This window comes from Eufriesea mexicana, unplaced genomic scaffold (genome assembly GCF_001483705.2).
Source record: "Eufriesea mexicana isolate 0111107269 unplaced genomic scaffold, ASM148370v2 scaffold2928, whole genome shotgun sequence".
Taxonomy (NCBI): domain Eukaryota; kingdom Metazoa; phylum Arthropoda; class Insecta; order Hymenoptera; family Apidae; genus Eufriesea; species Eufriesea mexicana.
The window spans coordinates 400,564-428,467 of NW_016911035.1; the positions used below are offsets into that span (position 1 = coordinate 400,564).

Genomic DNA, 27,904 nt, shown 5'->3' on the forward strand with positions numbered 1-27,904 from the left:
TAACCACCGAAAACGAAGACTTCGTCATCCATACCCCATGGGGGGATCCCCACACGAGCAAGATAATGGCAGCAAGAGAGAGAACTTTATACCAGTGCTACTATCTTTGTGTCACTTCTAAAAGCGCGTCGTGGCGAAATTTTTCATGCCGGACAGAGTGGTAATCTTTCGCTGCGAAAACGCGATTAAAATTTTACCGAAAGTGGCTGGAATTCCTCCCAGGAGCGTATTCGCCCAGAAAACGTATGGAACACGTTGCTTTCGCGAGGACCGCCGAATTATACATGAGCGACGCGCGAAGACGAAGATGTACGAGACGCAGAGTTCGGCGAATCGCAGCGAACCTTTTAAACGCTCGGTGACCGAATCGTTTCTCTAAGCTGTAACAGTGACTGACAATACCGAGTTCTCGCAGAAATTGTACGTAAAGTTGGAACGCCTGAGCGCGTAAGCCACGGCCTACGCTAAACTTTCCCGGCTGACTAGAGACGGTATAACACCACTGGAATCTTATCCCGCCGGTATAACACTCCCGTTAATTGTCAGCTTGCGTTACGCTGCAAGAATAATTGTTATTTTTTCCCCTGCCGCTCCGTTTGCTCGTGTAAATTCCGAAAGTGTGCGACAAAGGGACGGCGAGATCCAGCGACGACTAAGCGCAACCACCCCCGTGTCGTTTAACCCCCAACTTTGTCATCCGGAGCAAGCGTGGAAAGTGACTTTCTCGATCGAAATTTTCCCAGATCTTTGCCAAATTTTTGCCAAATTTCTCAATCGGCTTTGTCGAGGAGTCGATGAACACGAGTAAGCAAATGCGGGACCGCGCGAGAAACGCAGGAAAATCGAGGGCGATGGGGTGTCTTTGATGAACAGTTGCCCTATCCGAAATCGTTAGGATTCGAGAGTACGCGCGTATACCCATCGCGACGGGTGATCGTGGGCGTAAGAGGTTGCATCCCCGAACCACCCCCACGAGAGCGTAACGCTCGTAATAATTATGATATTCCGTCATGGAGTAGTTTTGATCCCCTCCGGCTAGCCCCCTCCGCTCGCACCTACGCGAGCTTACCTTCGCCGAGGCCCCCCGCGCTCTCTCAACCCCCCGGGGGGTTGGGGCGCGGCCGTGTTTGCTCTATCGACCGCCGACGATCCACGAACATAACCGAACGTGCCCGAACGCCATCGAGCAACGGCACACCACACCGGGTATCTCCCCGTCGCGTGCCACCTCTCTTCTCCTCTCTTCTCTTTCCTTCTCCTATCGTCCCTTTGCTTCCGACACCCTTCCTTTTCCCGACGCTGCCGTGCGCTCCTCTCGCCATCCACCGCTTCACCCTTCGATCATTCTTCCACTTTCTTCCACTTTCTTCCGCTTCCTTCCAGAGCCTCGCGCGTTTCCGCTTCTCTCCTCGCGCCGGATCCTCGCCCGATGGCGACCAGCAGAGAGCACCATGAGGCAAAAGTGGCTCGACTTTTCGCGATCTTGCCACGAATCGATGGAGAAAGGCAAGGAGAAGAATCGAAACTTCTCCTGCGAGTTGATCCTTCGAGATCGCAATTTTTTCGCGACTCCACTACGCTGAAACCTTGGTACCTTGCTTTTACTACACCCTTGCTCCGCCATGGAATTCCATCGACGGAGGTACGTCTCGCGGGAGGGAAAAGTTTCGTTTTCGTTTCGGACCCTGGGTCTCGAGGACTCCGAGACCTCCGACTCGCGCGAAAACGCTTTGCTCGACGGAACGCGTGGACCCGATGAAAAGCTATTGGCACGAGTGGCGTGCGCGCGCGCGCGCGATAATCTGTATCGGTTTGCCCGGCACCGGGGTCGTTGTTTTGCTTTTCGCTGACGATGAACCGATGAACGGACACGTTAAGTTATTAACGCTGCTGCATTTGCGACTTAATTAAGCAGCGACAAAGATTTCGGTCGGCTCCAGCCGGCGCGCGCGTACGTGCACGCGTATAACCGGCACACGCGATTAACCATGCGTACCGTGATGTAATTAACCGAATGCGGCCTGCCGTGCTGTTGCGTAATCAACAACTTCGCGTTTTTTTCCGCCCGACTCGCGCTATGAATACTAATTAGCTTCGTTCAGGCAAAAGAACCAACGATTCACTCGCACCGTTCGCGATTAATCTCGTGGCCGATGTTGCGCCGGTTCCTCGAACTGTTGCTCGCGAACCGAACCCATCGAGGGACGCGGAAAACTAGACCGTTTCGAAACGGCGAACTGGCCGATCGAGGGGCGAAAAAATTTGTCGGGAAGGAAAAATGAAAAATGGAAAATCGAGGTGAAAACTGTGCATTCGGCGACGCCAGTCGAGGAAGGTGAGCGTAATTGTTGCGGACCGCTGGCGGAAGCGTCGTGGCACCGAGCTTGCAACGAGTCGATTCAGGGGTGGCGTAGTCGGGCGAAAAATGTGCAGAGGGAAAACTCGAGGGAAAGTTGTCGAGATGTGAAGAAAAAGGAAGGACTTTATAAACCAGATATCTTTTATCTCCGTTAACAGTTTCAATCTCGGGGAAAAAGCTATCGCGCGTATTACCGGAATCCTTTCCGAGGAAACTCGATCTGATTAGTGCTGCCTCGTGCCATTTATTTACGGCTTATTCGCTCGACTCCGCAACACCTCGTCACGCACGCGTCACATCTAGTTACTCGCGTATCCTCGCTCGCGTGAAATCTTTATCTTCGCTGTGGAATCCCTGGCGAGGATAAATTGTCCGATTTCTAGAATTCTTCCTCGAATAACGGAATATTCCTGCAAAGGCGTTACCCCAAACGGGAACCTCGGAGTCTTTCGGGTCGGTAAATTATTTCGGGTCGCTAATTCGAGCTGGACATTGTCCGCGAAAGCATTTGAAACCGGAAGAGAACTCCCGGACACGTCCATAGTAGTCAGAGAGTCGGCGGACACGATTTTAGAGAAGGTGACCGATAGCGACCACTAACTGACCACAGGAGTGAACATCGCCGCGACAGGTAACTCTGCAGCGTGGTAGTAGGGCAACTTCGAACCCTTCGACCACCACCGGAAGTCGGGCGGTAGAAATTAAGCTGAATCTCCCGTGAAAAATGTCCGGGGTTACCTAATCTCTCCGTGAACCTCCACGAGCGATGCTTAGACTGTAAAAGAGGTTCGCGAAGACACTCTGCTCGTATTCTAGTCCGGTATTCAATTTTAGATCCTTTAATTTCGAACCTGGTAATTATTCATAGACTGTTAGAATCCGAAAGTTTGGCAGATCGGTTCGTCTCGATTTCACGTTGCAAAACTGATTGGCAGCGAGGTCGAAATTATCAGAGATACTGTTTCGGAAAGTTCAGACGAGATGATCTTTTTTGTAGACCCTGTCAGAGAAAAATCTGCCTTTTAAGCGATTATAAAGAGCTGGCTGTTCATAAATACCCTCGGTTGAATATGTTAACGGCTTAGATGCTTCTAAAGCCGAAGACGGTTTCCCCGCGTACAAAGTGGATAAAAATAGCGGCCGACGGTCGGTCCCGTTGATAACGGCTCGTTTCTTCCACCATTTTCCCCGACGGCTCGTGTTTCTTCCGGATTCGACGCGGCGCGCTTGAAACAAAAGGGAAACACTTTGCGTAATATCCTCGTTCGTTCTTCCTACGATGAAGGATTCTCTCAAGTTTCGGGGGCAAAACGCGAAAGAATCGAGCCTCGTTTCAAGCTATTCCGCGCGATCGAGTACTCCGCGCCACTCCGACTGATCGATAGGTTAAATTCAAGATCGCGTGAGAGAGGCTATTATAAGTGGGTACTCCAACTCACTTGTCGAGTAGATGGGTACCAGACGCCGATCACCGACGATCATTCTTGTTGAACGAGCAGCAATCCACCTCTTGGAATACCGAGAACCTCGACGCCACGTCGGGGATGGTCTCGAGTTTGTAACGAAACGCGTGGAGATCCAATAGGAAATCGCGACTGTCGGATCCATTCCCGATTTCTTGCAACTGCGCTGACGAATATTTGCCTATTAGCTGGAAAACTGCACCGGCGCCACCAACCATTTCCGTCCGTTCTATCACGCCGAGTTTAACCTTCGCCGTTATTATCCCCTTCGTCTCCGTGCTCGCTTAATTTTATTCCCTTTATCTACCCCCGTTTCCGCGACACACTTTTACCACCGGCAAGGTCCCGCGGGACTCGTTTCGCAATTATCGGCGATGGCGGGGTGGAGGGTCGAAGGACAGAGCCGACTCTCCCAGCCGCGGTTCACCTGCACTCTCCAACTCGATTTCACCTGACCTCCATCCTGTAATTTGCCGCGGGGAAAATAGGGAAAAACAATCCGGACGTTTCCATAGGGAAGAACGAATAGGTGGAAAGTGGGAGCAGGAGAATCGATCCGTTCGAACGGCACGATTGGAAAGCGAAGGTGTTACCGAGAGGAAGCTATACCAGGTTGGACGATCGAGCAGCCGGTCATTCGAAGAGCACGCCACGAGCAGAGTTTGTCGGGGGAACGAAGCCGCCACGCTCTCAGGAAAGTTCCATCTCATCAGCCATTAAACAAAGCAGCAGCAGACACAAAGGAGCGTCTGCATTGTCGAGAGGGTAGCTGGCAACGGCTCAAGAGAGAACCAACCCCCTGTCGACTAACGTCGAGAGGTGTTTCTGATTAATCTCCGCGGCCCCCTCGCTGCCCCCCTTTTCTTTCTCGCGCCCTACACCCTCGGTGTATCTTTCAAAAATGCAAAACGTTCGCCCGCGTGGCGAGGGAGAGCAACTCCTCCTAGTCCTGAGTCTGCCCCCTCGCGGATAGATAACCGACCCGGAATATCTAACTCAAAGGGATGGAATCAATGCGAACGAGGGTCCACCACCGCGAACCTTTAGCCGGGATTGTCTCGGGAATTTTAATGCCGACCCCTAATAATACAAATGCGAATCGGAACCCCTCGCTGGTAAATCGAGAGTCGGAGACGCCGAGCCGTCTTCGTCGCTCTAGGCACCCCATCCTACGTGCACGGTTATCAAAGGCGAACGTACGGAGCGTAACAAAGTTTTCTAATATCGGGAAACGAAGATCCGAAAAGCGGGACGAAAGTCTATACGGTGTGCCTTTAATATCCGTTATTGCTTCGTTTTCTCGCGCGATCGAGAGCGAAGGCTGATCGGACGCGAAACGGGGCACAGGTAACCGGGATACTTTGTCGGTAGGAAGTCGATCTTGATTAAAAGGGTATCTGCTTACTCGGCGCGGCAAGTCGGGATGATCAGGCGGGTTAACGAGATCGTCGGTGTTTTAAAGGGAACCACGAAAGCTACATTTGTTCCACCGTTCGACCCGATTAGAAATTAAACTTAATCGCGGGATCCCGCGACGCCTCCGCGGCGGATCAATCTCGCGCGATCACGGAGAGACCTGGATGACGTCGGGGTCGGTAGTAATTTTCGCGATGCTTCGCGCATCGCTGCGATTCGACAAAGGAATTCGACGGAAGAACCGCCGCGATGACGAATCGCGGAATAAAAGGCTCGTATCGGTATCACAAGATGGCATACGTGCTCCCGAGTGTTCGCAAACCCGATACCTGCGTCGTTCTTCGCTTCCGAGGAATAGGAATACGCTGGTCAAATTTGCAGCTGCGCCTCGTGTCCTTTATTTCCCTTCTTTTCTTCTTTTCCCTCAAGAGTCGTCGCGTTTCACCGTACAGTTTCGTGGTCGCGTTTTTACTATCGAAACGGCGACACCGTATCCAGGCCGCACGAGAACGCGGAAGAAAGGGGGTGAAGCGCGATTTTAAATACCGTGCTAACCATCGCGAAGGCCGGCAACGGGCCATGCTCGCGAGGCTCGCGAAAGGTCAGGGGTGAAAATATAAAATAGCACGAGAGGTCACGATGCGCTTCTTTTTTTGAAGATAATTTGGTCGACGAGCTGAGGTACCGTCGTGGCGTGGGTATTTCTTCATGCTCTCAGGTCTCCCACGCGGACCGTGTGCGAGACAAATGCAAAGCAAGCGCGAGACAAGTGCAAGCAAACGGAAAGCCAGGGGCAGAAGGCGGCATCGATCACGATAGCTCGTGGACCGATCGTGCGATCGGTGGTTCGCTTCGACGTCCGAACAGCCGGTAATTCCTGACACGGCGGGTATACAGCTGTGCACGCGATTGCGAGCAAACCCGACGGCGTTTACACGGCAGGCACGAACCGGAACACCGGTGCCGAACGGAGAGAAGAAAAGGGGGCCGTATCGAGGCCGCGTGGCAGCAACGACAGACCGAGATTAGGAGAGAACGGCGATCACCTCGAGAGGTTTTAACGGCCGAACCGCCAAATTCCATAAACCGACTAGGTATCGGATTATATCGCGGCCCTCCATACAGCTTTCACGATCCTGTTCAAATTTTAATGTCTCGTTTCGCGTAACGCGCACAGCACGGCACACGAAGCGCCTACTGCGAGCTTCGCCTATCGTGCAGTCTTCCTCCCGGGCTTTACGATATCGCAAAACGCCCCCGGACCCGTTTTAAGTGCGATGGACGTCGTAAGCTTTACGATCGCCCTACTGCCGACGGCCCACTTTCGCGATATTACAAATCGTTCCGATTTTCCGCTCCAAGCGGCAACCCCTGCCACGCTCTCTCCGACCAAAATCGCTACCACCCCTTTGCGAACCAAATTTTCTCCGAATGCCACTACCTTTCGCCGAGCAAACGAATTTCCCGTCCACCGGCAACTTCCCCATTTACCCAATTTTCTTCCTTTTTTCTCCTCTTTTCTCCCCTCTCCTGGCTTTTTTCTGCCAACCGGCCGGGGCAAAGTTGCCAACATTATTCTCCGCTTTTCGTGTTGCCACAATAGCTAACCCGAGCGAAATATCGATTTTACTTTGTATTACCAGCGGCGAAACAGCCGTCGTAATATTTTCCGTATCGACGATGGCGTGGCATGCACCCGCGCGAATGCAAATACGTAAATCACGCGAATTTTCTTTCCTTCCACCCTCCCGGAAACAATGACATCGCTACGCGACCCAATCCTAACCTCCGCTGTTACTCCACCGCCGGTGTGGTGTACCGTGCAATTAGTCGGTCGACGGAGTGGTACAAGGTTTAGCTGTCGCATCGTTCATGCTTCTCCGCTGAGCTGCAACTTTAAGTGTAACGTAACTCCGGAATACCGACTGCTGATTAGGTAATTAATCCGCGTAACGTGTCCTTAAACGGAGTTTCAGCGTTCGGCAAAATTCGCGCCGCGTAATTGCGGCCTGGTGCAACGGCGACCAGGAACGATCGTTTCGACGAAGAACGATTACGTACGTGGACCGAGAAAGAATCGCGGCTGCTTAACCGACGAAATTTCTATAATAGAGACAACCGAGGAGTCTCTGCCGGAGTAAATCCGCGCGAACAATACGTATCGTATCGGGAAATTCTGGTAGCAGCCGTTATTATTCCGTAACGAGCTCTCGAACGAGCCATTTTCACCGAGCCATCGCTCTGTCTGTGCGCCGGAAACAATCCCTTCTACAAAAGGAAGCTCGAAAACCGCAGCGAGCCACCTTATATGCAAATTCAACAGCCCCGATCATACTACGCTGGATAAAGTAGCCTGTAGGGAAAGACCGGCGTTGAATAGATAAGTGCGGAATGTATTCCTCCGCCATCGAGGATTCATTTATCGTGGTCAGCGTTTCATAGAATTAGCCTAATTAGATCACTCCCGTTTTCGTTCTCCGCCTGGCCGGTAATTCGCGCACGCGACGCTGACGGATGCATTGGGTGGAGGAAAAGCGAAGGAAACCTTTTGGGAAATTCGTTCGACGAGTATTTCCGTCGCAACAGTCGCGCGATATTCGAGTCGCGAACATTCGGGCGAAAGCGTTTTTATCCGAGAAAAGGTGGAAAAGGGTAAGCGAGTCGCAGAGGGTAGAAATATGCGCTGATCAAGTCACGAGAATTCCATCTAGGATTAATAATCCGATATTGTCGATATAGGGAAACAAGCCTCGGGTGGTTTGGAAAAAATTCCCCGGCCATATATTCCGGGTGTCTAAATTAACCGACGTCGATCAAGCTGAACGACCGAGATAGCCGGGGCCGGCAGAGTCGATTTCGTAGTGGCATTGGTCGAAGCAGAAAAGTTAAATTAAATTCTACGCGCCACCCATTTCAATTCGTTTCGGCTCCACCGTCACATGTGCGATAGACGAGCCAGGCGTAACGTACACTTATGGCGGTCGTTTTCATAATCCCGTTCCCAGAGGCCTACTATAGCTTTTTACGATAATGGCCCGACTGTAAAATTTTCCGCAGGCGTTAGTCACTTCCTGAAACATTCTCAAGGTAGAACGCGGTTCGGGATAAACGATCGCTCGATTACTTTTCAGCTCGTTTACCTTTGCCCTACATTCGCCGTATCTTCGATCCACGCCACTCGCGATCGATTCCGAGACTTTCGCGACCGACGAAGGGGACGAAAAGGGGAGAGGACGAGGGAGGCAAAGAGAGAGGGTGGAAAGGTAACGAGAAAGCGCATCGCGGAACGCAAATGAAACAGAAATTACCCCCGGTCGGAGATTCTTTGGCACGGGCGCAGTTTACGCGCGTCGATGAAACTGGAAAAAGTTCTGGCAGGCATTTCCATAATCCGGTTTCATCCCCGTTGCCGTCACATTTTTACGAGCGCGGCCGGCATAAAATCCCGTCCATGGAGATCTTGTTCGTTTTGCGAAACAAGAAGGGGGAGAAGGTGCGAAGAGCTGTCATACGATAACTGGAAACGCGTAGGGGTCATACCAGTGGCAAAGGTCGCGCGGACGTTATCCTCGGTCCACCCTTGTAGCTCTGGAATAAAGGGACACGAAAGGGTATGGGAAGAAAGGAGAGGAGGGTCAGCTAGAAAAAACACGGGGAGAGAGAGAGAGAGAGAGAGAGAGAGAGCAGCGAGCGAGCGGGAAAAGGATGAGAAGAACGTGAACTACGAGCAGCGGAGAGAAGAATGAGAAAATGCGAAGAAAGGGGGATGAAATTAATGAGACGTAGAAAAAAGAGACCGATGGTATACATGGGACGTTGCTCGATACATAAAACCGTGCCGCGGCGATAAAGATGCGTTATCCGGTGGTGGTCCGTGTTTCGAGGAACGCCCTGTATAACCGAAAGGGACCGAAAGATATCTCCGACTCTTGGTACACCCGCTGTAATTCCCGATGAAACGTATAGCGACAACGAAACGGTACATAACCCCGTAAGCGTCCACCATCTAACGACGCGACGGTGCCAATGAGGGAAGCCAACCGTGAGGAATACGTCGCTCCGACGACCAAACTGTCAAAGTCATCGGACGTAACTTTTCTTCGAATCCCTCCATTGTTCGACGTTTCCGTCACGACTTTCAGGCAAACTTGCAAAAAAGTTTGACACATTCGGCAAAATTTCCACTGGAATTTTTATCGAGATATCGCCGTAAGAAAGAGAGACACGTCCAGCTATCGCGACGAGAAATCAGCAAAATGGCCGGTCGAAGAAAGGTAGTTCAAAGAGTTTCCAGACGACGACGACGACGACGACGACGAAGACGAAGACGAAGACGACGTTTTCCTGTCCACTACGGGTCTGACCTCTTCAGGGACGGCTGAATAATAGAGGAGAGCCATCGCAGCTCGAGGTCGACCAACCTGTATCCTCGCACCCTCCTCCGAGTCGAGCCGCTAGTCTGGGATAGTTGTGAATAACGATGCCCGAGGGAAAAGCAACCCCTTGTTGGTATCGTCGTGCTTGTAGCACCGACCCTCTCATGATCCGACACTTCCTCCCCCTCCAGCCACCCTTCCAACGAGACTGATGTACAGTTCACCGTGCTTTCTATCAACTACACCTCACCCTTCCGTATATATTCGAATGCTCGGAAAATATTCTCGCCTCGATAGCATCGCGGGAAGGGGTATTTATTGGGAGACGCCTCTTATTTCCACACTTCCGTTCTCCATTCCGCGAGATATCGCGAGAACCCGCTTCGGGCTGGGTGCAAGAGGCGGGGAGCCAGGAAATCGAGTACGAGCAACTTTTATCCGGGAAGAAGTCTGAACGGAAACAACTGCCCTCCGCTGTTTATCGCGGTGCTAATATTTCTCGATACGCTTCCCGCTTTGTTCGCCCCGTGTTCCTCTTTACGCTCGAAACCCGTGAAACATTCCGCGAAACGGGCTACAAATTGTCAAAGTCTATAATTCTGCTGGCTCGTCCGGCGAAGAGATGATCCGCTGTCGACGCGAACTGTCGCATACGGTAACCAATGAGATGCAAATAGTTAACCAACTCGCGGTGGTCTGTCGGTAATATAAGCAGAGCCACGTCGGTGGCTTTGAACAAGTTCCAGGTTACTCGCCGACGAAGCTGGACCGTTCGCGTTTCTTTCGAAATATCGCGTGGGAAACGTCTCGCGGATAAGCAGCGGAATTCGGATATTTCTTACGAGTTGGTCTAATAGCCAAAGTTTAATTACTGGAAGAACCGCGCTGCTTCGCTAGCGGATCCAACGATAACGTTGGCAGGAACGGTGAACGAGCGGTAAAGCACGATAAAGCAATGCCGAAAATAGAAGAGGTGGGAAGCCAGGAGCAGGGCAGGCAGCCGGTTGTCTGACACTACATATTTGCTCGAGAAGACAAAAGGAACTGGTTGCTCGGAAATGGTGCCGAACTATAGGAGTGGATGAGCAAGAAGGGTAAGAGGGTGGAAAACTTAACAATACCCTCGGGCCGATGTGGCACGCAGAGGACTAGAGAGAGATTGGAAGAGAAAATGCCGAGAGAAGGGAAGGACCAAGTGCCACTAAAAGTGTCATCCCTCATTCTCGCTACTATTTAACCGCGTGTAAAACCAGACAGAGGCCTCCGTGTATACCGGTCCCGACGAAAGCGGGGTAAAAGGGTACACACCTGTGGTATACGCGCGCGCGGGTCGAAGACGACACCGCGCGACTGGCCATTTTCCTCCGCGACACCTCCAACTTTCACGGGCACTCGGCCAACGTGCCATTTCTTCGCGAGTTCCGAATCCTCTCTCGACACCTACGGAATTATCGCGGCTCGCCGCCCGTTTTACAATTCCCGAAGGATTCGTGGAAATGCAGCAGGGATACTTATTTTCCCTGGGAAATACCGGCGAACGGAGACCGAGTGGCTACGAGCAAATCCACTGCAGACATTTCCAAGTGCTTTATGGTTATTCGTCGCGTGCATATTCTCTCTCGTTCGCTACCTCGTGAACGAATTTTTCCAACGAATATTTTTAACGCGTCCGCTCCTACGAATATATACCTGCCCATCCGTATCGATAAGGGAGAGAACGATGGTCACCGTTCGGGTTCCTTTATCTGAACGAGTGTAGTCAAAAATTACGAGATTCCTTGAGAACCTTGCCGCGTCGAGACCTAACCTAAACCGTTACTCGCGATCGAGGCGACATTCCGTTACCTGGAACTACCCGTGTACAGGTGCGAAGAAGGCTAGAACGAAAATCGAACGCCGTGTTCCTCGCCGCAAGACCGCAGACCGGAGGAAGAACTAACAGTCGAGGATCGCGATTACCCGGAGGGAGCGCTGAAAAAGCGCCAAGCCTCGTTGCGGTAATTAAGTAAGAAGTGCAAGTTCCTTGGGAACACGCTACGCCTTCCATCATCCTTTTCATAGCAAAAAATCACCGGGGTTTCGCGAGCACGTGACCATAGCTCGCGCGAGAAGATTACCTTTCTCCCGACGAGTAATTATACGCACAGATATTAACCATTCGTTCCGAGCAATTCCAATTTTCGACACGGTTAACGCGTTCGTCGGCCAGCGCGATCCATTTGAGTTTCTCGCCAGGCCTAAATCCCACTGTCGGACCGCTAGAACGTTAGCGGACTGGTGATTTCGATGGGTCTAGTACAGACACCGCTAGTTAGACGTTGGTCAATGAACCCTACTTACAATTTTCTATTTCCGTAGGACGTCCCGTAATCGTTTTGAATTACTATCAGCAAACTTGAGTTCTGCAAATAACGAAACAGGTAGAACAGAGTAGCAGACCTGGTAAAGTTTTACCACTCGTAAACAGATTGACAGACAATTACGAAAAATGTGAAATGATCTATTGTTCCAATTGTCCAAAATCACCTCAAATGCGTTTAGACTAGTTTAACCCTCTATGGACCGAATATATATTTTTCTTGACTATAAGAATTGTATTTAACATAAAACCACAAATATCAACCAATAAATTCAGCAGTTTTGATCATTTTATTATAACAAATTCATATCGAAAGTTTGAATTAACAACGTTTGTACTATTGCCAAGATAATGTGCAATAGATAGACAAGATAATTTTCCACGCCATCTTGTGGAAAAAAGGTCATAGGGGGCCATGGGGGACCTAACCTATCATGATCGAATAACCGGTAAATGAAAAAGAATTCGAATTTTTAAAAATGGATCCACGGGAGGTATTGTAAAAATAATTATAAATATATCGGAAGAAAAATCACGAAGTGCAGTGATGAAGACGATAACGTTGAATGCAGTATTTAATAAAATACCCATACATTAGCATGTAACTTGAAAGTTACACAGGCCCATAGAGGGTTAAGAAATACATAGTGCGACATAGTATAATGTAATATTTTATCCTAAATATAAATTAATAAAAACATAAAATATTATTGATCGCTAGCTTTTTATACGCGATTCCACTAGGTTGTAGCTGGTTTCGGTAAATATGCAAAAGATTTCCGTCTTGTCACCTCCCACGTGACGCACGACGGCAGCGACAAAGTACTGTTGTCACGTGAGAGGTGACTTACGACCGATGAGGGTTAATATTTTTATGTCGTATATGCTATATTTATATTCCAGTGCTTATTCCATTAAATTCCTTTTAAAAATGCAACTGAAAATCTTATGTAATTCGAACAAGAAGAGACGCTTGTTTAATTTTATGTCAAAAAATCCCAATCGTCGCGATAGCGCTTGTTGGTACTGTGTAACGTACATGCCTCAGCAAAGTTGAGCGCGTCTTTTCGACAGAAGAGCGCGATCGCGCTGCTTGGGACTCAAACGGTTAAGGAGCGAACCTCATCGAGATTTCATACGTTTCCGGTTTCCGTTTCAAGCGTAATAACTTCGGTCGGAAAGAAAGAGCGACGAGCAAACGAATAAACGGACGCGAAGCGCGAGAGCCACTTTCGCGAGAGTAAAACAAACGCGCGAAACTCTATTATCCGGCGTGTCGTAAAAGTTCGGCCATTTTTGGCGAATTCGATTTTCGATATGACGCTGTTGCCTGTCAATGCTCCTACGACTACGAGATCGTGTTGCGAAGTGTATAAACTTGGCACGTTGCACGTACAGCGGGGAAAAACTGACTCCGCGGTGGGAAAACTCGGGAAAACCTGCCTGGTCAACTACTTCGATTCCGTCCCTCCGATTATGCCGTTATATGCATTAAGCGCGCGAAAATTGAATACATCGAGGATTTGCATAGAGTTCCATCCCCTTTTCAATTACCATAATTCGCAAAAGTCAAATTATAATTTCATTCCAACTTTTAATGCGGTTCTTTGCATTCGCTAAACTCGCTTTCTTCGGGGATCAATGAGACATCCAAGTTTGGCGATGCGTTGCAAATTCGCGAAAGACTCGCGACGGAAACTTGCATCGCGGTGACGCGTCGCATTGTACCTGCTCTCTATTTATACCGCAACTTTGTTGTCTAACAGTACCGACCGGTTACACCGGCCGACGGGACTGAATTTAGATTACGCGGGATCGATAAAAATCCATTCTCCGAGAGACGATCACCCAACTCCGAGAGACGATCACTGCTGCTCTCCCTCTTTTTCAGAATTGCTTCCTCGAAGAATCGTAGGAGGCAATGGGGACGTCGACGACAACGACGACGACGACAAGAGTAAGAGTCAGCCCTTAGAAGGTACTTACTCGCGATAGGAAAAGAAGGAAAAAAGTGGACGGTATAATAGCGATTTCCATCAGGAGACGTTTAAGGTACCGAGCAAAGATGTCTACTCTCTCAGCGGCGACAACAGAGGCGAAACACCCTGCGCGATAGAGGGCTGAATGGAAGATCCACAGGGGAAGTAGACGATGAGCAAGGGTAGGGGGTGGGAGGGATGTTTCCAACGGTCGACTTATTCAAATGAGCCGATAGATTGAGCCACGAAGGTGCCATTTGTTTCTTTCTCCGAGTCGTCTCGCTCGTATTCCTTCGTCGCGGGGACCGTGTGCCCGACCGAACTGAGAATAATGTTACCGTGGTTGGCGTACGATCTTGGAATCGTTGCTTCACCGGTGCCGGGGAAAAAAACTCCATGCCTGCCCGTATATCTCCTTTTAACCATCGCCTATATACGTTCCAGCACGATGTATCGCGTGACGCGTTCGCGCGGAGAGAAGATCGTAATCCGGCGAAGGAGAAGGCGGTAACAAGAAATCGGTGTTTAATCAAATTTATCTGTGCCAGTGCTCCCCGTTGAATGAGTTCTTGATGGTAACCAGCAATGCTCCGGATAATGGTCGATAGACAGAAACGGCGGAGAAACCGCCGGCATTAACGGGAACGGGTCACGCGGTTCGAAACAAGTTCGAAGGGAAAAAAAAGAAAGTAAAAGGTTGCAACGGACCAAAGGGACATTCCCGCCGATTTTCCGCGTCATTTCCCCGTATCCGGCGGGATGGGAAATTTTCTCGGGTTCAGTCGCGATACGGCGAGGGGAAAAATCAGTCGACCAGACTGCAATCGGCGCGTCCGCAATAACGCGGCTGAATGTTACCTACACTTTCTCTTTACGTCCACCATTTCGCGCGTCTTACTTCCCCTCTCCTCTCCCGATTCACCCCGTTATGATCACCTTCGTTCGCGCCTCTCGCGAATCGAAAAATCCCACCCCTTTCACCCTGCCGGTGTCTTCTCGCCTGTCGGGTTGCCTATCGCGACAGTGGCGCCTCGAGACGAGCGTTAGCCGTGCAAAAACGTGGTCGGATGACGAGCTGGTCCCCAGCGATCTAGAAAATTTTAATCAGCCGATCATCGAACGACGGACAAATCGTCGGGATTAAATTCCCCTGCGAGAGGAAAGGCCAATTCCTCCAACTTTTACCGCACGGCTCGTTATCTCCATTCTTCTGGCTCATCTATTCACCGAACAGATGAATTACGTCGGCGAACGGACGGAAGAATAGGAAAGCGCGTGGTGGAGCTGTAGAAAACGAATCAGGGACGTAGAAGCGAACTAGAGAACTTCTGACACGGTTTCCGATCCCTGAGCAACCACATCCTGAATAATATAACAGAGCTACGTTGCACTCCGGCTCGTGAAATATATACGAAATTTTCTCCGGCCTTGTTTCTCCGGTGAAAAAACAAGCGGAGGAAATAGCTCGAGACAGCGCGTTACCACGAAGAAGCCCTGCTTCTGTGCCGGAAGCGGTCACAGGCCACGTAAACTCACGCGTGCTCGTAGACGCGCATCTGCGACTCGTCTGCGCGTCTACCTGGTGCACGGGTAACTTTACACCGGCCGTAAAGAAAGCTAAAAAATGAGTCTACGTTTTCTCACTGACCACGAAGAAAGGATCTCGCGTTTGCGGCAAACCTCGGACACGCAGGGTCGTTCCCTGTTACCGTGACAGCGCGCCAACTTCCTCTTTCCCCTTTTCAGCTCTGATCCTGGGGCAAAGAGACACCGGAGCGGAAGAAAATGCATAAAAGTAATTAACTCGACCGCCAACGCGTTATTTGGAGATGTATCGAGATTGAAACAGTGGAATCGATTAAAGTTCGCAAAAGCTTGGCGACCTTTGCGAGCGCAACCCAGATCCCTTGTTCCAGAATAGAGACGCGCGATTGATTTCATTATTTGCTCCAACTACTGAATCAGTCTCGTCGTCTTTTCTCCGTCGAAAGCCCGGCCTCCTTTTGTTTCGATCGTTTAGTCGTATTTAATGAGAAATCCCAGCTATTCTACGATCGGGGTCGAGCGTTCCATCCCTTACATGAAAACCTGCCAAAGAACTCGCTTCCACGGCCTGCCGATAAAGTTTCCACCCTATAGCCGGGATCAGAGCCGGGCAAACTTTCCTTCCGAAACCGTCCACCAAGGAGCGCCACGCGTATTCCCGAAGGAATTACACGTGGGAAAGGCGAAAAAGTTACTTTGCAATCGCGTCGAATTTTCCGGGTAAAATAATCCGCGAGCTCGTTAAACGCGGATCCGTCGCGAAAGGGACGAGGATGCGATCGGCGTTGGATCAATCGAAGAGGTTAATGACCCCGAACGTGCGTCCGATCGTGAAAGGTAGACAGGTAAAGAAAAGCGAAACAGAAATGAGAGCGAATTTACGTCGAGACAGCCATTCACCTCCAACCTACTTCGCGTCACCTTCCTCGCGCCCCGTCCTCGCTTCTTCCCCGACTCTGCTAAGAAGTCGCTTTCTGGCCCGTAAAAGTGAATGCATAAAAGTGCGCGTCATGAATGCATAAAACAGCGAATAAACCCCATCGCGGAATATTCTTGCTTACTTCTTTCCTCGTGGCCGTTTGCACGGGATAGATACACCTCCGCTTACTCTCTCGCCTCCTTCCTTCCTCGCTTCCTCGCTTCCTTCCTTCCTTCCGACTACGACGACGACGAGGTAGAGCCACGCGATACCCGAGGTCGAGTATGTATCGAGTTTCACGCGCCTATCGAGGTCCTTGCCGATCCTTCGTCGTCAACAGTTCCACCCTCGAGGACATCGAGTCCAGACGATTCCATCCGAGAAGCCTCTGCATACGGCTACGCTCCTTTGACAATTTACCCGACATCCGATTCGCCAGACTTATTGGCACTCTCGCGTTTCTCTGCGCTCCGGAGTGTTCGTTCCATCGGGTAGGAAAACGTCTGGGGAATCGTTCTAAGCGCGGCGTGCACTTAGCCCCGGATAAGTGCCATTTTCTGCCATTTCTTTTACTTAATCTTAGCTGGGTCGCAGGCGATATAGAGCAACGAGATTATAGCGCGAAAAGATGCGTTCCTCGGTGGAACACCGCTTTGTACTTCATCGGCTGAATGGCTTCCAGCGTCGAGGAAAGTTTCCCAGAGTTTGTGGATCTCTTATCGTGCTCGCGGAGCAAGGGCGACGACGTAAATGGCGCGCTTTAGCTTCGGTTCCATCTGTATCAACAACCGTTCGGTTGAAACGCTTCGCCGTTTATCCTGCTCTTCCGTTCCAACGGGGACGAATAGTTTTTACCCCCCCGCCAAGTTCTATAATTGCGCGATATCGCGGTCGATCGATCCTTCCCTAGAACCATGTATTTCCTAGCAAGATTTCAGCTTTCCATCGGCGAGAATTCGGCTCGAACGCGGCGGTACCGTAAAACGGCAAACGAGACGCTTCGAGGGCTGGCTGCACTTAGCTTTAAAAGAGCCCCATTCCGCACCCCTTTCCTGCGTCATCTCCCAGCCGGTACAAGCGTACTCGTATCTCCTACGCAGAAATGCAATATGTGCATACGGCAGACGTGCCGGGAATAACGCCGCACTTCGCACATGCTCGCATTCGCAAAAATATTCTCGCGAATACGCGTTACGGCGTATCAACTTTTCCTTCCCGGGGCATCGATGCTCGAGAAAATGATGTTCCAAAATTCCCAACGTACTTTCATCTGACTTGCGAACAAAATCCTTAACCTCTCGCGGTACTTTGCGTATGAGAACGAGGATATGGAACCTGACTATGTCTGACTCCTTCAGCGATTAAGTCGGTCATTAGGTCACCAAAGTCAGTGGCAATAATACCATACGTTTCCATATTCCGTTGCTCGTGTCACGTGATCCTGTTGATGAGCGTTGACTAATCAGGGAGTTCTGTTAGGCCCTATATAGGGTCTACAATGGGGCTCATATCCATTGCTATAATGATGAACGTAAAACGTCCTTCAAGAAGCGCTAACAAATATTTTTCCTACCATCGTCGAATGTTCGTTTCAAACTGTTCCAACGGTACCGGAAATTATTTAAATGTTCGATTTAACACTAGGTTCACGGAGACTATCTGTATACCCATTTCTAAGGACACCTGTCAAATTGACAGATGAAGGAAACCACGTTTTTTTTTTAACGATTAGTTTAATTTAAAAACAATTATATATTATATTAACAGTCTTAATATAAGTTAACTAAATCTGTTACCATCGCGTAATTGCAGCAACCTTTCGGTCAAATTGACGGGTTCCGTAAATCTAGTGTTAAATAGAACACTTCGTACGTTTCCTGTGATTTGCGTTCGAATTCGCGTTCGCACCTCCGCGATAAATGAACGAAATCGTTATGGTATCGCGAAAGCTCGAGATGCAGATCCGATATCGGACGCGAAGCTGTTGGAAAAGCTCTGGCGAAAGAATCGGCGATGACGAAATGAAGTATCGCTTATGTTTCTTACGTGCTCCGCCATTCTTTCTCGCCGATGCTTCCTTTCTCCGAGCACGAGCCGGAATATTAGCAGTGGCGGAATAAACTAAACGATAAGACCTCGCCATCGCTAACGACCTAGCAGAAGCTCGTTGTTGCCAACTCCGTGAGAGACGCCCTCGACGACGTCAGCCGGGGGGTTGTAAAATATGAACGGACGAGAGGGAGCGAGAGTTCCGCTCGCTTTCGTATTTTATACCGCGGTTTTCGTATACATATACAAAGTTCGCTTTATCTACAACGGCCGGGTACTTGCGCGTGGCGAAGCGACGAAGAAAAGGATCGGGAAGTAGACTCGGGAGATTCGTCGATGGGAGCAGAGGTAACGTCGCTCGAGTGGCGTTTTAACTGTTCGCTCCGCCAAGTGAATATAAAGATCTGCCAGTGAATATCGCGTAGAATCGCTGAATGAGTCGTTAAATTAAATCCGAGCCAACCGGAGAGTTTTACCTCCGTATCGCGATCTCGCGAATTCCTCTGCAACGTCGGAAACATTTTATGCCAGCGATATAAACGGTATTATTAACACGGGCTATGGCCACGGATCTTATAATTAACGTCGCTTAAATCAGCAAAAGTCTTCGACAATTCAGATTTTCCTCGGCAGTTTCGCTAACCCGGATCGTTCGAGGAATCATAACGAATTGTACCGCGGCTTTTCTAAATGCCACGAGTGATAATGATATCGAAAGAAAGCTGGAAAGAACGATAAATTAATCGAGGACGCGTGGAGATCTGCTTTATATTTTCTACTTCTCGGTGTAGACACGGAATCCATCGCGAATGAATTTCACCGACGTCGAGAGAAAGAATCGAAAGGATGGAAGCCATCGTTTTATCGCAGCGCACAGCAGCCAGGTACATATGCGCGTTTCGAAGCTTTTCGCGTCGTCTCCTCGGGATCAACCGATCCTTCTACCCCTTCTTTTGGTTATATTCGACACAATACAGTTCTGCTTTAATATATCACCCGTATTATCGACTGCTGGGGAACGCGACAAAGAAAGGACGCCGGGAGAAAAATCGAGGTGCGCTGGAACGAACAGAAGTGACGGAGAATGCAACGATGAACCGAAATCGACAAAGACTCGCGGAGAGACCCGTTTCGCGATAAAGAAATGGAAGGGAAGCAATATCGATGAACCTTCCATCTCGGGGATTTCCCTTGCTTCTGTGAATGCTAAAAAGACAGGGCAATAACGCGCGGTCGAATATGACTCGCCGTGAACTCTGGCGCGAAAATCGGGCTGTTTTCGGCGCGATGCAGGACAATAAGAAGCTTTCAAATATCCCGTTTCATCGCCCTGATACAAGTTTCGACCAACGGCAGGTAAATTTCGACGCAGGAAATTATTCGAAGATCGCTTGCACGGCGCGTATTAACCCTTTGCACTCGAGAGGCGCCTCTCAGTCACCATTTAATCGCGTTCTAAAGATGGACGTGTAGGATGGCGAAACTGGTCTTGAGACACCGAAAATTCACGAAAGAACAAGAACGCGATAACGCAAACTCGACACTCGTAAACTGATTTAACTCAGGGAAAGAACACCAAGATAACGAAAACACGCAAAGACGCACTCTTTTAAAACTCTCTTTCCAACACCAAGAGACTCACGCTTGTGCTGGTCACAACCGATTTCCAAGGACTCTGTTTTGCTTGTCAAGGACCACGCTTTTATGCTTTCCTTAACCTACGCTTCACCTCCCCGCAGAGGAGTCGCGCAACTTAATTTTGTTATATAGAATAACTTTTCGATTTGCTTCTAGAAGACATCGATCGGTTTACAATTTATTTTCGTTGACAATAGCCGATTCGCGATTTCTTTTGGTATCCTACAGATGTTAATTAATATATCAAACTTACAATTACCCAACGATGCGTGGAATATCGAAGTAAAATAATTTTACGCCTTAATTTGCATGCAATTTCTTATTTACCGTTTTAAGAATATCGCCCACTCTGTGACAGAAAGTCTTCGAAAGTCTTTCTGTAACGAAAAGATCGCCGAGTGCAAAGGGTTAACTCTTTGCGGCACAGGATTTCAGATGTTGCATCGAAATTTTATTGCGTTTTAAATGAAACTTGATATATTTTTACTAATAAAGGAATCACGTAATGTAAAAATAGAAAACCAGGAAAGAAAGATTGTCGCAATGAACTTTCCGCTTGCAACAACTGATGAACCTGTACTAGCATATTGAATGTTGCCAACACGAGCGAATACATTTATAACATTTGTCAAAGGTATTGCCAACTGTTTTGCATAAATAAGATTAAATATAAACCTATGCGCATGCAGCTATTGCAATATTTCGTGGTGGGACTAAGAATGTCCCACTATGCATTACGGTGCATCGAAAAGGTGGGACACTTTTAGTCCTAGCATGACTCAAAGAGTTAAAAATGCACCCACATTTTCGATAATACCGCGATCATCGTGGCGAATTAACTAGTTCTACAGACGAAAGGATGGTTTTGATTCGTCAAAGATGGACGAAGAATCGTGAAAAACGCGTAAACTCGCGTATCGTTTACGAGCAATTCGGCAAAGCTAGCAGGAACAGTCGGGAGATTCGCGTGAGCCGATAAATAGGAGAAAAGAGAGTAGTTGGTGGGAAAAGAGGGAATGATTTTGTATACGGAGAGATTTGAAAGCGCGAAATGCTAAAATACAGGGAAACGTGCCCGATACAACGAGATCGCGGAAACATTTGAACGCAGTTAGAGAAATAGTGGAGCATAATTTGAACGCGAAATTTGCTCGATGCTGATACCGTGCAGTGCTTCATCTACATCCAAATGGGCCTATTCTTCTTTTCATCTCGAAAACGCGTCTATTTACGCCGAAAGAACATCCTGGCAATACAGGCTTGATTTCAATTAAGCTCGCCAACCCCACCGAGATTTTTTCGCCTCTCGCGTCTCTGATGCTCGCATTCATCGCGACGGTAGGCAACTTGTTCGTATGCGAATAGCACGATGCGGTAAAAATATGTTTTCCCTCTATTTCCCTTTTTTCCCTCTCTTTTTCTCACTCGAGATGTTGGCGAGCAAGATCGGAGGGAAAGAACCAGCGAAAACGAATGAATGCGTCGCGATCAAACTGGGAGGCAAGTTTGACTAGGGCAAATACGAATACGCGAAGCAGGTATCGTTTAATTAACGTTGTTTGAAATCTGTTCGTACGATTCCGTGGAAAGTCGAGTTCCTCGGAGGTGGAACAAGGGTATCTAAATGGCGGAAGAAACGAAAAGTACTTGGTATCAAAGTGGACGACAAACCTCGACGCGCAGAGAGGCTTCCTTGGTTCGATACGTCCTTTACCCTCAACAGAGACGAGTTTTTCCATCGCGACGCGAAGGCGGTACGGAGACGTAAAAGCAAGCGAGTGAATAGTTGAAAATTACGGTGAACTCGCCCGTGAGAAGAAATGCCAACCTTTTCCGCTCTTCACTTTTTCTCCCCGCGGAGAAGCTTCCAATCCTTGCGACAGATATCGCGATACGACTTTGGTAACACGTCGGAATACGAATTCGCGCTTTCACGCAGAGATACGGGGCACGGAAGATTCTCGCGAAATTTATTAGCTCTTTAAATTTTAATATCGGGAAAAAGGTGGAAGATCGATGTATCGAGTCGATATAATTATACTATCCAATAAATGTTCACTTCCTATCTAACCTGTAATGTCTATTAAGTGATCCGTGTAGAACATACTTTCGTCAGCTCTAATTCGTGATCGAAATTGCTCTATCACCCTGAATTTCCGAAATTTGCGAGTTTTTCTAAAGACGCGCGATTTTTATTACAACGAAGTATTACGCGAAATATTATATAAGAACATTGGGGGGTAAGTTAGACTAAAAATACAGAGGAAATAAAAATATTTTGATATAGATATATGAACGTGTTATAGAAATTGATTCTATGGACGTACGAATGCAGTTGTAGTTTATAAAGAATGTATAAATTATCAAATTTATCGCTAATAAATTGAAATTGGTAAGCCCTTACCTTACAATTTAAGTTACGATGCCACGTGCCATAGCCAACAGCAACAGTCGATCACACGTCGAGCCACTACGTCCGAACACGGCAGAGAATAACACGTAACTGACGCAGAAAGACATCGTGGAAAATGAACCACGAGCTATGTTTACGTTCGACTCTATCTGCGAACTATGCCTCGCACTGATCACACTCGTGTTTGGCCCGACTTCCGTTCCGTGAATTTCACACGATACTGTAGGCGACCAACTTAATAACAAATTGCTCCAAGCATAAATTTATAATAAAAACGATAAAATCAAGGAGTTATTGGTTATTGTAGAAGAAAAGGAATTTATTCTACTAAAAGAATTACCTGCAATTGGCAGTAACCACGCAGCATCAAAACAAGATTTAAACAACCGTCACGTTATTTTGCAAATGGACCGTCAAAATGGAATAAAATTGGAAAAACTATCAGAAAACTGCCTTCTCAACACTATGTGATCAAAATATCATAATCCATAATCTAAATCCAAAATCTATATACGATATTACGTAATTGCTCAGTATGTTTATACGATTTACACTCTCGTCATTATATTTCACAAATGAACCGTCAAAACGGAATAAAATTGGGAAAACTATCAGAAAACTAGCGTTTAAATGCTATGGTAGCCAAATATCCTAATCCATAATCGAAATCTAGAATTTATAATCAATATTACGTAATTGCGCAGTATATTTATATGATTTACACTCTCGTCGCTTTATTTCACAAATGGACCGTCAAAACCGAATAAAATTGGGAAAACTATTAGAAAACTTGCGTTTCAATATTATGGGAACCAAATATCCTAATCCACAATCGAAATCCAGAATTTATAATCCATATTACGTAATTGCGCAGTATGTTTATATGATTTACACTCTCGTCACTTTATTTCACAAATGGACTGTCAAAACCGAATAAAATTGGGAAAACTATTAGAAAACAAGCGTTTCAATATTATGGGAGCCAAATATCCTAATCCACAATCGAAATCCAGAATTTATAATCCATATTATGTAATTACGCAGTATATTTATATAATTTACACTCCCGTCACTTTATTTCAAAAATAAAACATCAAAATGAAATAAAATTGGGAAAACAATTAGAAAACTAGCATTTCAATATTATGGGAGCCAAATATCCTAATCCAAAATCGAAACCCAAAACTTATAATCCATATTACCTAATTACGCAGTATGTTTATATAATTTTCACTCCTGTCAATTTATTTCACAAATGGACTGTCAAAACCGAATAAAATTGGGAAAACTATTAGAAAACTATCGTTTGAATATTACGGGAGCCAAATATCCTAATCCACAATCGAAATCCAGAATTCATAATGAATATTACGTAATTGCGCAGTATTTTTATATTTTTTCCCCCCCCGCCACTCTTTTTCACAAATGGAACGTCAAAATGAAATAAAATTGGGAAAACTATTAGAAAACTATCGTTTGAATATTACGGGAGCCAAATATCCTAATCCACAATCGAAATCCAGAATTTATAATCCATATTACCTAATTACGCAGTATGTTTATATAATTTTCACTCCTGTCAATTTATTTCACAAATGGACTGTCAAAACCGAATAAAATTGGGAAAACTATTAGAAAACATGCGTTTCAATATTATGGGAGCCAAATATCCTAATCCACAATCGAAATCCAGAATTTATAATGAATATTACGTAATTGCGCAGTATGTTTATATGATTTACACTCCCGCCACTCTTTTTCACAAATGGAACGTCAAAATGAAATAAAATTGGGAAAACTATTAGAAAACTAGCGTTTCAATTTTATGGGAGCCAAATATCCTAATCCACAATCGAAATCCAGAATTTATAATGAATATTACGTAATTGCGCAGTATGTTTATATGATTTACACTCCCGCCACTCTTTTTCACAAATGGAACGTCAAAATGAAATAAAATTGGGAAAACTATTAGAAAACTATCGTTCGAATATTACGGGAGCCAAATATCCCAATCCACAATCGAAATCCAGAATTTATAATCCATATTACGTAATTGCGCAGTATGTTTATATAATTTATACTCCCGCCACTCTTTCTCACGAATGGAACGTCAAAATGAAATAAAATTAGGAAAACTATTAGAAAACTAGCGTTTCAATATTATGGGAGCCAAATATCCTAATCTACAATCGAAATCTAGAATTTATAATCCATATTACGTAATTGCGCAGTATGTTTATATAATTTACATTCCTGTCACTCTTTTCCACAAATGAACCACCAAAATAAAATAAAATTGGAAAAACTATTTTAAAATTGGCTTTTCGACACTATGTAACATAAATATCCTCATCTACAATCGAAATGTAGAATTTATAATCGATACTAGGTTACTACGTAATATGTTTATATGATTTGTACGCACACCACTTTATTTTACACAAGGCACATCAAACTGCATGAAAAATTGATAGAACTATTAAAAATTTCTCTTTTCGGAGCTGTGTTAACTAAAAATTGTAACAAGCACTCCGAATCTAAAATCTATAATGAATATTGTAATGTATTATTTTGTTTATACACTCACTTCGTTGTAACCTCACTTTGTTTCACATGTAATGTTACTATCGAATAAATATTGGCACTTAGATATTTCGATCTTGGTAAAGTTCCCTCAATTTCTTAAACTTGCACTGTATTTCATTCGTTAATATTACGACAACGTTGCGAACGTAACCTACATTTACATTGTCACAAAACAATAATTTATCTACGTATTAGTGTTCGTATGCAATACATATTCGTTCGTATGTAATGTATATATACTATATATTTCGTCAGTTACCCCAATTGAAACATCAATCACCGACAGCACTACTTCGCGAAACGTTTTGTGTACCGATTGAAAGTTTCCTTTGATGCACGTAAACATTCCGCCATTTGTTAGCGGTATGTTCGTTTTGGCGGCAACTTGTAGTTCGGCGGTTGGCCAAGCTATGCGTTGGCATCGCGGGAAAATTCTTCATCTTTGAAATAGCCATATGCTAAAGTATCGTAGAAAATCAAACGACATCTCTTATCTTACTAATAACGAAAAAGTAAATAGAAATACATTTCTGTTTCAAAAATAACAAATTAAAAAGTGCTTAACCTTCGCAATAAAAGCGTTCAAAATTAATATAATTAAAATCAACATAGAAGCTTTTAATAACAAAAAGAAACTCATAGAAAGAAACTAGTTTTGAGATCTAATATAACATTTTAATTAAATTTTTAATCAATCACCGAATTTTCTTTTAGCTATCAGTGGAAGTAAAAATGCAATAATCTGCTAACCTTTAACCCTTTGCGCTGGAAAAACTCCCTTCAGTCACCATTTGATAAAATTTCAAAGATCGATACTCATCAATATACCAAATTTAAGATAATGTAACGGTGTGCGAGGTATCGAAATCGCATAATTCTGTATGTTAATTATTATACGAATTCTTATCTACTGCTCCAAAAAATATCGTCAGTTTTATAGCAGAAAATCTTTGAACTCCTGCTCTTGTTTAGCTAAAAAATCGTCGAGTGTAAAGGGTAAAATCGAGCAAAGTTTGATTCTCTACGCGTAGCCACTTCCACGCAATGAGACTTGGTAATTGGTATCGTTTTCCAGAGAATAACTTTTGTTAAACGATACCGAGCAAAGAGCTACACTTCAAGTTTAAGAAATTTTCTATACATTGTAAATTTTCAAAGTTCCTTTCGAACTTTGTTAAGTTCTCGAAATTCTTTAGCAAAATTGTATTCTTTTTTTTGCGTGTGTAAACGATATACATAGACGATATAGAGGTAGTGAAAAGAAAATAGGAAGGTTGAATAGTAGAATTTTTTGAATGGCATTTTTGCAACGACGTTTCTTCCAGCCGCTTACAATTTATAATCGTATCAGAAGGGTGGAGAAAACGTACCGGTTTGCGTAACTCCGCCTCGTCCACGCAGTGTTTTGCCGGCAGCTTTACATCTGAAAGATAAAAAGGCGGAATCGCAGATCGGCCAGAGATGCACGTGTCGATTAAGCGTACCGCGCGTACACGCGTATATTCGAAATGATAATCCACGGTTTCTTAATATCGCCGAGAGACGACGTAGCTCTTTCCATTTCATTCAGTCGCGATCGAAACATTGTCCAAGTGTGCAATAATCGCAGCGACGTCTTTCAAGTTTCTTCTCGAGCATCCAACTGATTAAAACTCCGCTCTTAGTCCGAGTTTCCTGCACGGAGTTGCACGACCCTCGAGAAACGCTTGCCCTTTCCAGGCCAAAGTACATTGCCCGGGAATAATTTTACATTTCAAACGTTCGCAAAGATGCGCAAGTAATTAGAAAGGGAACTTGATATTCGCGGGAAAGGGTGGAAAAAACGAACGGGGGAAAAAGAAACAGCTGGCCTGAGATGATTTTATCGCGTTAACCCCCGCGTGAAACAGACGATTAATCGACTAGTGTAAAAAAGGAAAAGACAAGGGAAAAGAAAGCATTATGCCGAGTTGTTAATTGATTTTTCTTCCGACCAAGCCGCGTTGCGAGCTTTTTAATAGTCATCGAGCGGAAAACGAACAAACCCATGGCGGAAATTCTTGCGAAAACTGCGTATCCGTCTACCGTGTCGAACGCGAAATTTCCTCGGCGAGATTTTCCCATAGGGGAATATTTAACGGGCTAATGAGCGCGTCGGGGATGCAACTAAAATCGCTTAGAAAATGGTCGCTTTCGTCGAGGCAAATTTTAGCCAGCCGAAAAACGCGTTATTTACGCTCCGCGTGGCGACTATTGTTTTCGCGTAATAAAAATGCATGCCTGCCGACAATGCGTAAAGTGTTACTAATACGAAGAATATATCGAATGTAACGCTCGTACTTTTGTTTGTCGTTATGGTCGCATACCACTGGCTACAGTTTTTCACCCTTATTAAAGCTTTTACCGTCGAATTCCGCCGTTCGCAAAGAGAGGGAAAAAAATAATAGAAATAATATTTGCATTTAAAACGTTTCGTTCTAATTATCCTCTTTTCAACATTTCACCGGAGATTTTTTCCCCCGAGGAATCGTATCCGTTCACCGACAGTCGCATGTTAGTGGAAAATAACGAAGGGAAGAAGCAGGGCGAGAAGGGAGGCAAAGCGTTACAAGTGTTTCACATGGCTCGGCGAATAACTACGCAAAACGATAATATCTCGTAGCGTTGCGTGCTTCTGAATATTAATTCGCCTACTCGTACAGACTATTATCCGTTCGAAGCGGTTCCGGAACTCGGAGCAACGAAAATTATATTCCAGCGAAACGTTACGAAGTGCTCGAGCGACTAGACACGAGGCGCGCGTGTAATTCATTTCGCTCG

At 46.3% G+C, this 27,904-nt stretch overlaps 1 protein-coding gene across 1 annotated transcript in view; it reads right to left on the reverse strand.

Annotated features, from left to right (window-relative positions):
- The window catches only part of LOC108550739 (uncharacterized), a 126,909-nt gene that overhangs the window by 63,963 nt on the left and 35,042 nt on the right, over window positions 1-27,904 (reverse strand). Inside the window, exon 3 of the mRNA XM_017904574.1 lies at window positions 26,476-26,528. Coding sequence (XP_017760063.1) covers window positions 26,476-26,528 — 53 coding nt within the window. The remainder of the gene's footprint in view (window positions 1-26,475; window positions 26,529-27,904) is intronic.